Source organism: Chionomys nivalis, chromosome 8 (genome assembly GCF_950005125.1).
Source record: "Chionomys nivalis chromosome 8, mChiNiv1.1, whole genome shotgun sequence".
In the NCBI taxonomy this organism is placed as follows: Eukaryota; Metazoa; Chordata; class Mammalia; order Rodentia; family Cricetidae; genus Chionomys; species Chionomys nivalis.
In genome coordinates this window covers 3591968-3602808 of record NC_080093.1, presented here as the reverse complement: position 1 = coordinate 3602808, position 10841 = coordinate 3591968, and the positions used below count along the sequence as shown (strand labels likewise).

Sequence of the window (10841 nt, the reverse complement as noted above, 5' to 3'; positions counted from 1 at the left end):
CCCCGCCCCGCCCCTGCAGACCCCACAACGTGGTCCGACCGCGGTGCCTTTAAGACTTTGCTGACTGCACATGCTCAGCTCTTTGTGTAGAGTTGGGAGTTTTTAAGAAAAAAAGAAGAAACACGGAGGAAGCTGGGAAAGCGTTAGGGCAAGCGCAGCACTTTCGCTGCTGCATCCCGAGGAGTGCAAGGGCTGCTTTCCTACCGAAGCGAGGAAGCCCGAGTGGGTTTCTCCTCCGTGGGGCTCCAGACGCAGGCCACACCTGGGGGACGCACTCCACTCCGCGCTGGCCCGGTGGGCGCGCGCGGGGGAGTCCCGGGTCCCCCTCAGGGGCTGGGCGAGACCACAGCGCTGCAATCGAGGGGGGAGACAGCCACGAGCCCGCGTGGCTGAGGGGACGTTGCTCCCCAGCCCCGGCTGTGGCCTCGGCCACGGCGAATGTCCTTAGCAAGTGGAGGGAAGACAGCCTCTGCGGGGCCTCAGGACGGCTGGAGGGCGGCGGGAGGTTGTTGTTCTCTCTCCCATACCCCCCGCTCGCCTTGGACGCGCCCGGCTCAGGGCTCCCGCTCGGCCCCGCCCTTCTGGGCGAGCCGCGCTCGGAGCCCAGGCAGTTGGCGCGGGCCGCGGGTGAGGCGGGGCCGCGCGGGTCCCCTCCCCCTCTCCGCCCGGTCCCCTCCCCCTCGGGTCCCCTCCGGAGCGCCGGGCTCCGCTGGCTCTGTGCTCCGCTTCTCGGAGCTGCCGCGGCTGCGGGGTTGGGCTCGCCGAGGACAAGGTCAGCAGAGCGGGCGGCGATGCCCGAGCGTGACCGGAGGCAGCCGATCGGAGGCCGCCGCGGCCGGGAACCATCGCTCCGGACGGGACAGCGGGACGGGGGTCGGCGCCGCTGAGCAGCCGAGGAGCGGCGGCGGCGGCGAGGTCGTCTGCAGCTGGAATCCCCGCCTCAGCGGCATCCCCGTGCGCGCGCCCACCCGCCCGCCCGCGAGCGTAGCCCAGGCACCGGGAAGATGGAGCCGGGGGGCCGGGCCCGTTCGGGTGCCCCGCAGCTGGCCGCCCCGGAGCTGTGCAGGGCTCGGCGGGCGAGCGGCGGGGGCGCCTCCTCCTGGCTGCAGCTGGACGGGCACAGCTGGCTGCTGTACTATGGCTTCCTCTACCTGGCGCTCTATGCTCAGGTGTCCCAGTCCAAGCCCTGCGAGAGGACTGGCTCCTGCTTCTCGGGTCGCTGTGTCAACTCCACCTGCCTGTGCGACCCGGGCTGGGTGGGGGACCAGTGCCAGCACTGCCAGGGCAGGTTCAAGTAAGTGCCTTCGCGGGACCCAGAACCTCAGCCCTTCCCCGCCACCGTCACCCCCTACCCTGCTGTGACCTCGGGGTCCCCGGCTCTTAGTGCTAGGAAGAGGCCGGGAGAGGTCCTGCGCTGCACCCCTCCAGTCTCAGGCTGCCCGGGGAACCCAGCCCTGGCTGACTCGTGCCTTTCCGCATGTCCTCAGTGGCTTGTCATCTTCTGGGCAGAAAGAACATTCTCACTCACAGTCACGGTGCCAAACTCCACCAATTTAACAGAAACGGTGCAAATACCGCACGAGAACCCAGGAACATTGTGAGAAGTGTAAAGGTTTAAAGTTGTGGCCCAGCTCCTTCCCGTCTAGTCGGGTTTAAGAAGGGCGTGCTCTGTTCCATACCTGGTTATGAGCTCTGGTTCGGTCCTCTCATTCATTCCCCACAAGTCTCTAACTTACTGGAATAGTATGCTTCCTATGCAGCGTCTACCCAGAGAGAGATCCAGGCAGCATTTAAGTGAACTCGACCAAGGTTGCACAGAAAGTGCCGAGTCGCGATTCCAGGACGTGCACTTTGTAGAGGTGCTGAATTTGTTGGGGCGGTCTTGCGCTGAGTGGCTTGTGGCAGTTGTCAAAGTCAGTTTGGTTTTTCTGAAGCTGAAGCTGCTAAGGAGCGTGAATCTCTGGGGTCAAGATCTCTCTCCCTATTGGTTGATGCTTACTAGATTTCTGTACGCTGGATAGAGAAGGGTGGCTGTCGGCAGAGAAGTTTCTTGAGGCCTCTTGTGCAGCCCTCTTGACACCCTGCAGGTTTTAGACAGCGATTCCTGGATGCGTCACTTGAAGACTGCTGGCTGATTTGTGGCTGTGAAATTATATTATGTAGGTGACTAGTGTTTGCTGTGAAGATGATAGTAAAATCTAGGTGCAATGTCCCAGGCTTTGAGGCAAAGGTAAGGATGTGGCTCACTTTGATAATATATTCCAGGGTAGTTTCTTTGGAGTTTTAACACAGCATATATGTAGACATATATAATATAACATATGTATATATTATACATATAAAATATATATATATATATACATATAAAATATATATATAATTCTATTTTCCACATTTTTACTGTTGCTGGTTAGGACAGTGCCCCCTAGTCAATGTAAAGATGTTTGTTTTAAAATAATACTTTCAAAACTTAAGTAGACTTTACAGTTTAGTTGGTTGTTTTCAAGGGGACTCTTAGGTGAAATTTCATAAAATTTGTTTGGAGTCTTAGGGCTATGTGTTTTCAGGGTTAAAAGTTTGAGAAACTGATACGTAAGTTTTACAATGCATTTAAAATATTTTGAGAGCGGTAGCAATGAAAAGTTTAGACATGGTTTACGTTGAGACAAGAGACCTGATCGAATTATGCCTCATGAATAGCCTGATTTCCTTTGGCTGCCGTTCACCTCTTAAGAGTATCTTGGCCGTATATATTTTGGGAGCAACCAAAATGAAAAGGTTATATTAATTTTCACATTTTCTACGAAAGAGGAAGATTGTTTGATGGGTATATAACTAATTTGCTCTGTTTGTCGAAAGAGGATATCCAGTAGTTCTGGGATGTTCAGCCCAGTATCTGCATTTTGAGTAGGATACTTGTGAAAGCTAAGTCAGCAGCCTGTGACTTCCCGTAGCTGCGGTCCCACTTAGTAAGAGAAATCATACAGATCAAGTTGTAAGTAGACCACATAGCACTGGAAGATGTTCCTGAACCACATACATTATTGAGTAGAAGGAGAGTAGACCTCAGTGTACACAGACGGTCAGTCCTGAACTTAGTGGATAGTCATCTGTGGGGAGCTGTTATTCTTATGATTCATTGTACTCTTGTAAATGCGACTTGATTTTTCTATGAAATACAAATTTTTAGGGTAAATATGACACTATAAATCTGTGTTTTTTCATGCAAACTTAGGAGCAAAAGAGGTATATTTAATGTTAAAGAATTCAATCATTTAAAAGTAAAGTACGTTGTTAGCTATGCAAGGTTTGTTTGAGGACCTGTTTTCTAGCATTTACGTAATACTCTGGGAGAGACCTGAACTTGGTATTCTCACCAGATATCGGGGAAGTCTACTAAGCTGGGTGATAGCAGCCTTACACATAGTCATGAACAGTGATTGAGCTTGGTAAGCAGGTGTCATAATTAATTGGTGTGTTACCTTGGTCTCTCTACTGCAGATGTCTCAGCTAGGGAGTGAATGCCTTTTCAGATCTGAAGACCTGATGACTGGGGGAGGAAATGTGGACACAAACACAGTACCAGAAGTGACACTTCAGACCCCTCAGCATCATTCTAGTGTTTGGTTTGTTTCCGTTTGAGAAGAATAAAATATTCAAAGTCAGAAGACTTTCCTGACAAGTAAAGCGGATTTAACACCCATTTTTCTCTAATGCTAGACCGAAGTCTTTAGGGGTGAGACTCAGGAAACACAGTGCTGGCTTGACAGATAATCAAGACTACGGTAGACTTTAATTGGAATTATATGTGAGTGGCATCGTCTAACATTAGGCTGGAAAACATTCTGCTATAGTTCACCTGTATACACAACAAATGATATTTCTATTAGAAGCTGGTTAACTTATCTTTGTAGAGCGGTTGGAATTTTTATTTATAAAAATCAAAATTTTGTATTGAAACAGACATTTTCTCCTTATTGTAGCTTTGGTACTTACCACTCTAATCTCTGGTAATAGATTGGAAAATACCTCACTATATGTGGATTATTTGTAAATATAGCATTATAAGCACTTATGTACTGGGCTATTTTAAAAATAATGAACTTTATTCTATATATAACTTTTAAACCTTCAGGCTAGTTAAATTTGGATTTTGAGTTCACATATTTATAATGGAATCTTTTTTGTTTTTGTTTTTGTTTTTTTGAGGCAGTGTTTCACACTGTAATAACTGGCTGTCTTGGAACTCATCTGTAGACCAGTTTGGCCTCCAAATTACGGAGATTTACCTGCCTCTGCTTGGGATTAAAGGCTTGTGCCACCATGACGTGGCTGGAGTTCTATTTTTAGTAACAGTAAAATAAGTATGTACTGTGAGGGCATAGGGTGTTTTCTATCAACAGAAGATACACGATTAAAACTCAATTTTCTTTTCCTAAACTTCTTTTTTTTTTTCTTCCTTTTTGAGACAGGGCCTCTCTATACACCTCTAGCTGTCCTGGACTCACTCTGTAGACCAAGCTAGCCTCAGAATCATAGAGATCCTCTGCCTCTACCTCCCAAGTGCTGGGATTAAAGGTGTGCACCACTATGCCAAGCCTAAGCTATTAGAACGCACTCCATGCTGAGTGAGTGCAGAAGGAGCCAGACAGGGAGCTCTTGGGGGTTGGGCCAAAAAACCACCTGGGATAAATCAACTTCCTGATGCTGAGAGTCCTCAAGCAATTGAATATTTATTGTTAATTATAGAGAACCTTTGAGTAACTTCAATGTGAAAAATTAAATGTTGTTCTCAGAGCTCTTCCTCTCCAATCCTTCTATGCTTGACTCAGGCTTCTTCTAACAGGGGCTTTTCTGGACTCCCCAGCCATCCCTGCTTCTAACAAGGGCTTTTCTGGACTCCCCAGCCATCCCTGCTTCTAACAGGGGCTTTTCTGGACTCCCCAGCCATCCCTTGCTGTTTACTGCTACAGCACAGCTTTTCCTCCTCCGTGCTTTCAGAGTGAAGTCTTAATTAGCTATTTTTTCTTTACGATTTCATTTTTGTTTGTTTTGTGGTCCCACACATTAAACCCCAGGCATCACACATGCTTTTCAAGTGCTAGGCTCAGTTGTAATTTAAAAATTATGTGGTGTGTGTCTCTGTGCATATCTGTGTGTATGTGCATTCATGTATAGTGTGTGTATGTGTGTGTATGAATGTGTGTGTGTAGTGTGCCTGTGAATTTGTGTGTGTGCATGCATGTATAGTGTGTGTATGCATGTGTGTAGTGTGTGCCTGTGCATTTGTATGTGTGTATGCATGTGTGTAGTGTGTGCCTGTGCATTTGTGTGTGTGCATGCATAGGTCAAAGAGTCCTGAAGAGAGCCCTAGAGCCCCTGGAGCTGGAGTTACAGACAGCTGTGAGCTTGCTAACATGCGGGTTACTGGGGCTGAACTTGGTTCCCCTGCAAGAGCACCATGTGTTTGTAACCCCTGACCCGTTTCTCCAGCTCTTTAAGTATAGTTTGTGATGTACAATCATTTGAAGTTTAGCCTTTGGGAAGTTTTGTCTTATGTCTATACCTCTGATACCATCGCAGTCACAACGGTCATAAAGTAGCAGTCACACCGGTCATAAAGTAGCAGTCATACCCAAATGTTTTCAATACTTCCCTTTCCTCCCCTTGCTTCCAATACTGCAATGGGGGGGGGGGGGGGCATCTGGCACATAAGTGATTGGTTGGTTTTAAACTAAAGACATTTTATTTTGTTTTCCGTGGACGAGTGTTCTGCCTGGAGGCCAGACGAGGGTAGCATGTCCCTGGGAACAGCTATGAGATGTTAAGGACAGCTATGAGCGACCATGTGAGTGCTGGAAATTGAATCTGGATCCTGGAAGAGCAGCCAGTGTTCCTAACTGCATAGTTGTCTCTTCAGCCCCACCCACGTGTTTAATGTTTTAAATATAAAAACTATTTTGCAGAATGATTGCAATCATTTACTGTTGTGTGGAGCAGTGGGCTGTGTCCCGCCACCCGGCTAGCTTTACCCGGAATAATTACACGGAAACTGTATTCTTTTAAACTGCCTGGCCCATTAGTTCCAGCCTCTTATTGGCTAGCTCTCATATCTAGATTAACCCATTTCTAATAATCTGTGTACCACCACGATGTGGTAGCTTACCGGTAAGATCCTAACCTGCGTCTGTGTCGGGTGGCAGAATCATGGCGACTCCTGACTCGGCTTCTTTCTCCCAGCATTCTGTTCTGTTTACTCTGCCTATCTAAATTCTACCCTATCAGAGGCCAAGCAGTTTCTTTATTAATTAACCAATGAAAGCAACAGATAGAAAGATGATTACTTTCCCAAGTAGTGTTTGAATGTTCTAGTTAATCCATATCCTAGCCAATATCTGTCAATTTAAATTGATGTATGATTGGCGTTTTAGCAGCATTCATTTAGATGTGTGTGCACGCTTGTGATGTGCTGTAAGGTGTGTGGAGGTCATGTGACAACTGCATGGGTCGGTTCCATCGTGGAGTTCTGGGATGGAACTCGGGTTGTCAGCCACCAAGTAGCCTTGCCTGCTCAGCCTTCTCACTGGGCTTCAGCTTGCACCCCCTAATTCCCTCATGACTAACGATGTTGAGTATCTTGTCGTGTTCTTACTTGCCATCTGTTTATCTTCTTTAGTGAGGAAATTTCAAATCTTGGCCACATTAAATTTTCCCCTAATTTTTTGTTTTTATGAATTCTTTCATTTACTGGATACGACTTTATCATTTGGAAGTCTTTCCTACCAGGTTGGGCTCGCTCTTTCTTTCTTTCTTTCTTTCTTTCTTTCTTTCTTTCTTTCTTTCTTTCTTTCTTTCTTTCTTTCCTTCCTTCCTTCCTTCCTTCCTTCCTTCCTTCCTTCCTTCCTTCCTTCCCTCCCTCCTCCTCCTCTTCTTCCTCTCTCTCTCTCTCTCTCTCTCTCTCTCTCTCTCTCTCTCTCTCTCTCTCTCTCTCTCTCTCCAGGGTTTCTCAGTAGCTTTGGAGCCTGTCCTGGCACTACCTCTTTATTTTCCATTTATGTGTGTATGTGGGTATGTAATGCGGACCTCATGAAATGACCCTCATTATTTGCTGGCAGGGTTTTTGTGGAACTTGCATTATTTCTTCATTATGTGTTTGGTAGAATTGACCACTTGTCTTAGTTAGGGTCTCTGCTGCTGTGATAAACCCATGACCAACAGTGGATTTTACTAACTCTCCAAAGATGACAGAGGAAAAACTCCTTGATACCGATCTCAGAAATGACTTCTTACATATGACCCCAAGAGCACCTACCTTAAAATTAACACACATGGGAGATGAATACATTTAAAAAGTTTCTGCGCAGCAGGGGTTGGGAGCAGAGGGAGCCCTGAGTGAGTTAGGTTCTGGGTGAATGTGTAGCATGGACATGGGTGTGGTCAAGGACCCCACAGCCTCATGGGAGAAGCTAAGTCTTCTGTGGGTGGAGCTCAGAGGGGTGGTAAAGCTTTCCTTGGGGCTCTAAGTGAGAACGGTTGATCAGTGTGCACAAAACTAGCACCGGGAGCCCCCTCCTCCCTGTTGCTTACAGCCACAGACATCTGTGGAGACCAGCCAACCGCTTTCACCTGCATGATGAACCCGGAAGCTCTGGGTTATGGCGGTAGTAGGCACTACTCCGTCATAGTGTGCAAAGCCCGTCTGAGCCCAGCTTTTCTGGGTATGTGTCCTGTGGGTATGGGTCTGCCATGTCTTCTGTACCTGTGGCTGTGTGTCCGCCATGTCTTCTGTACCTGTAGCTGTGTGTCCGCCATGTCTTCTGTACCTGTGGCTGTGTGTCCGCCATGTCTTCTGTACCTGTGGCTGTGTGTCCGCCATGTCTTCTGTACCTGTGGCTGTGTGTCCGCCATTTCTTCATCCCTCATCACCTCTAATCAGGTCAGGCCTGAACTGTTCAGGCTGTGGCAAGAAGTAATAACTCATAGACTGAAGAGTTTGAAAAAATATTTGTAAATCATATATCAGCTAAAGGACTCTTACTCAAATTAAGGAACTCAAATAATTAATAAGAAAAGTACCTATTTGAAGGAAGGCAAAGAACTGGAATAGAATACTCTTAAGACATACGAAATGCCAAAAATATATAAAATTTATGCTTAACATCACTGAGCATTAGGGAAATGCAAATTAAACTATAATCTCCTCATACCTTTTATAAAAGCTATTACTGAAAGATGAAAGATAGCAGGTGTTGACTAGAATGTGAAGTAATGGAAATTTCTTTTACTGGAAATGTAAATTATGTCACCCATTTTTGAGATAGTGGGAAGGTTCTTAAAAACTGAAACTAGATTTGCGTGTGATTCAGCAGTTTCACTTCTGGCAGCATTTTTTCACTCCTACATTTGGGGAGAATGGACGTGCTCATCAGTAGATGAATGGGCCAAACGGTAATGTGTGCACCATGGTGTCATCTGCCATGTAAGGAACACTGCAGTACATGAATAGCCAGAGCAGAAAGAGGCGTCACCCCCGATTGAGCTCGCTGGTGTGGAGGGTGATGGGGTGGCATATTTGCAGAGGGCAATGTTTGTCCATGGGTATGTGATAGAGGAGAGGCCGCTTGTTCTTCACGGCCTCCCGGCTACTTACATCCAATGTAATCACACAGAAACTCTATTAATTAAATCACTGCTTGGCCCATTAGCTCTAGCTTCTTATTGGCTAACTCTTAATTTAACCCATCTCCATTAATCAGTGCATCACCATGAGGTGGTGGCCTACCAGCAAAGTTTCAGCATGTCTATCTCCAGCGGCGGATCCATGGCATCTCTCTGACTCTGCCTTCTTCCTCCCAGCATTCAGTTCTGTCTTCTCTGCCTACCTAGGTTCTGCCCTATCAACAGGCCAAGGCAGTTTCTTTATTCATTAACCAATAAAAGCAACACATATACAGAAGGACCTCCCACACCATTTCCCCTTTTCTGTTTAAACAAAAACGAAGGCTTTATATAGTAAAATTTCATATAAAATAGGTATTTAGCAAGAATTACAGTTGCAATATTTATATCTACTTTATCTTTTATCATAACTAAGCAAAACTATAACTATAAATTCTTCAACTCCATCAAAAACTCCAGAAGGATATAATATTATCTAAGTAAACAGGAAGTACATTGTAAACAACTCCCAAAACTCGAGAATTGACAGACATTTCGCTACCTGGACAGTCACCCAAAGTTCTTTTGTACCGTTGGGGCATCCATCTTCAGCCTACAGACCCATAGTATCCAGCAGACTTTTCCATGAAGCAGGAAATTTCAAAGACAGTTCCACCTGTATTAGCAGTTTGTCAGTCACTATCTTCTGTGTCCTGCAGAATGTCTGCCAGACTCTTTCATGAAGCAGGAACCCCAAAGTATCATATCACCTTTAGAAAAGTCATCTCTCTGTGGGTCCTGCATGTCTAGTTCACACAGCATACCATCAAGCAATCCAGGCAAGAGTAGTTTCTTGCCCAAATGGCTAACCAACTCCATAAGGAGCCTCGTCAATGCCCATCTTCCTCTTGAAGTAGCTTGGTGCTGCCAGGAGCAGATGTGTATCATTGTCATGAAAAGTCTTAAGTTCTTAAACATTTTAAATGTGATATTCTGCAGGTCTCCAAAAGATTTGAAGAACACCTATCTAACTGAAATATACCTCTATATATCTAGAAAACCTAACTAACATGACTACAAGCTTGTTGATTATATTTTTAATTATATATATATATATGAGAAACACAATCACAATACCTTAATCAAGAGCAGAAATATATGTGTGTGTGTGTGTGTGTGTGTGTGTGTGTGTGTGTGTGTATATATATATATATATATATAATAAAATTGACCTTAAATTTGTATCAGTAAACCAAGATCCATGCCAATGCAAATCTCTGTAGCATATCCCCCTTTAAATGTAAAGAAACATTTAAAAACAATATTTGGGTGTAGTGTCTCCGGTGACAGCTCTATGGCATCTCTCTGACTCTGCCTTCTTCCTCCCAGCATTCAGTTCTGTCTATTCCGCCTACCTAAGTTTGGCCCTATCAATAGGCCAAGGCAGTTTCTTTCTTCATTAACCAATATAAGCAACAAACAGACAGAAGGAACTCCCACACCAGGTATGGTGTGGACAGTTTCAGTTAGGTGGGGAAGTCCTGGTGAGGGCTTATTCAGCAAGGTGATTTATAGTTAAAATGGATATTTCAAAACCACTAAATTAATTGTTCTTATCATAGAGGAAGATAAACATGTGAGGTAAAAGGTGTGTTATTTAGTGCTTTGCTTGTGTGTGGACACATGTGTGTGCAGACATATGTGCATGTATGTACATTCGCATGGAAGCCGGAGGATAACCCTGGTATTATGATATTTTTCCTCAAGGGTTGTCCCCTTTTTCTTCCCTCCCTCCCTGCCTCGATCCCTCCCTCCCTTCTTCCTTCCTTCCTTCTGATGGTCTCACCAAGAAGACTGGGCTGAATGGTCAAAGAACCCCAGGGATCTGCCTGTCTCCTCTTCCCAGTGCTGGATTATAAGATGATGTGGGATTCACTATATGAACTATGAATATGTTTTATTACCATTGGTTAATAAAGAAGCTTCTTTGGCCTATGGCAGGGCAGAATATAGCCAGGCTGGAAGAGATGTAAAGAGAGAGTAGGCGGAGTCAGAGAGACACCATGTAGCTGCCAAAGGAGACAGATGCTGGAACCTTACTGGTAGGCCACAGTCTTGTGGTGATACATAGATTAATAGAAATGGGTTAATTTAAGCTGTAAGAGCTAGCTAGGAATACACCT

General features: G+C 45.7%; 1 protein-coding gene across 3 annotated transcripts in view; it reads left to right on the top strand.

The window, feature by feature from the left end:
- The first annotated feature begins 676 nt into the window (after positions 1-676).
- Atrnl1 (attractin like 1) overlaps positions 677-10841 on the top strand; it is a 548573-nt gene continuing 538408 nt past the window's right edge. The window contains exon 1 of one of the 3 annotated variants that reach the window (XM_057777516.1): positions 677-1294. In XM_057777516.1, coding sequence (XP_057633499.1) covers positions 1005-1294 — 290 coding nt within the window. In that variant the 5' untranslated portion in view covers positions 677-1004. Of the gene's footprint in view, positions 1295-2140; positions 2231-10841 lie in introns of those variants that run through there. The other 2 variants (XM_057777515.1, XM_057777517.1) reach the window with 2 other exon arrangements.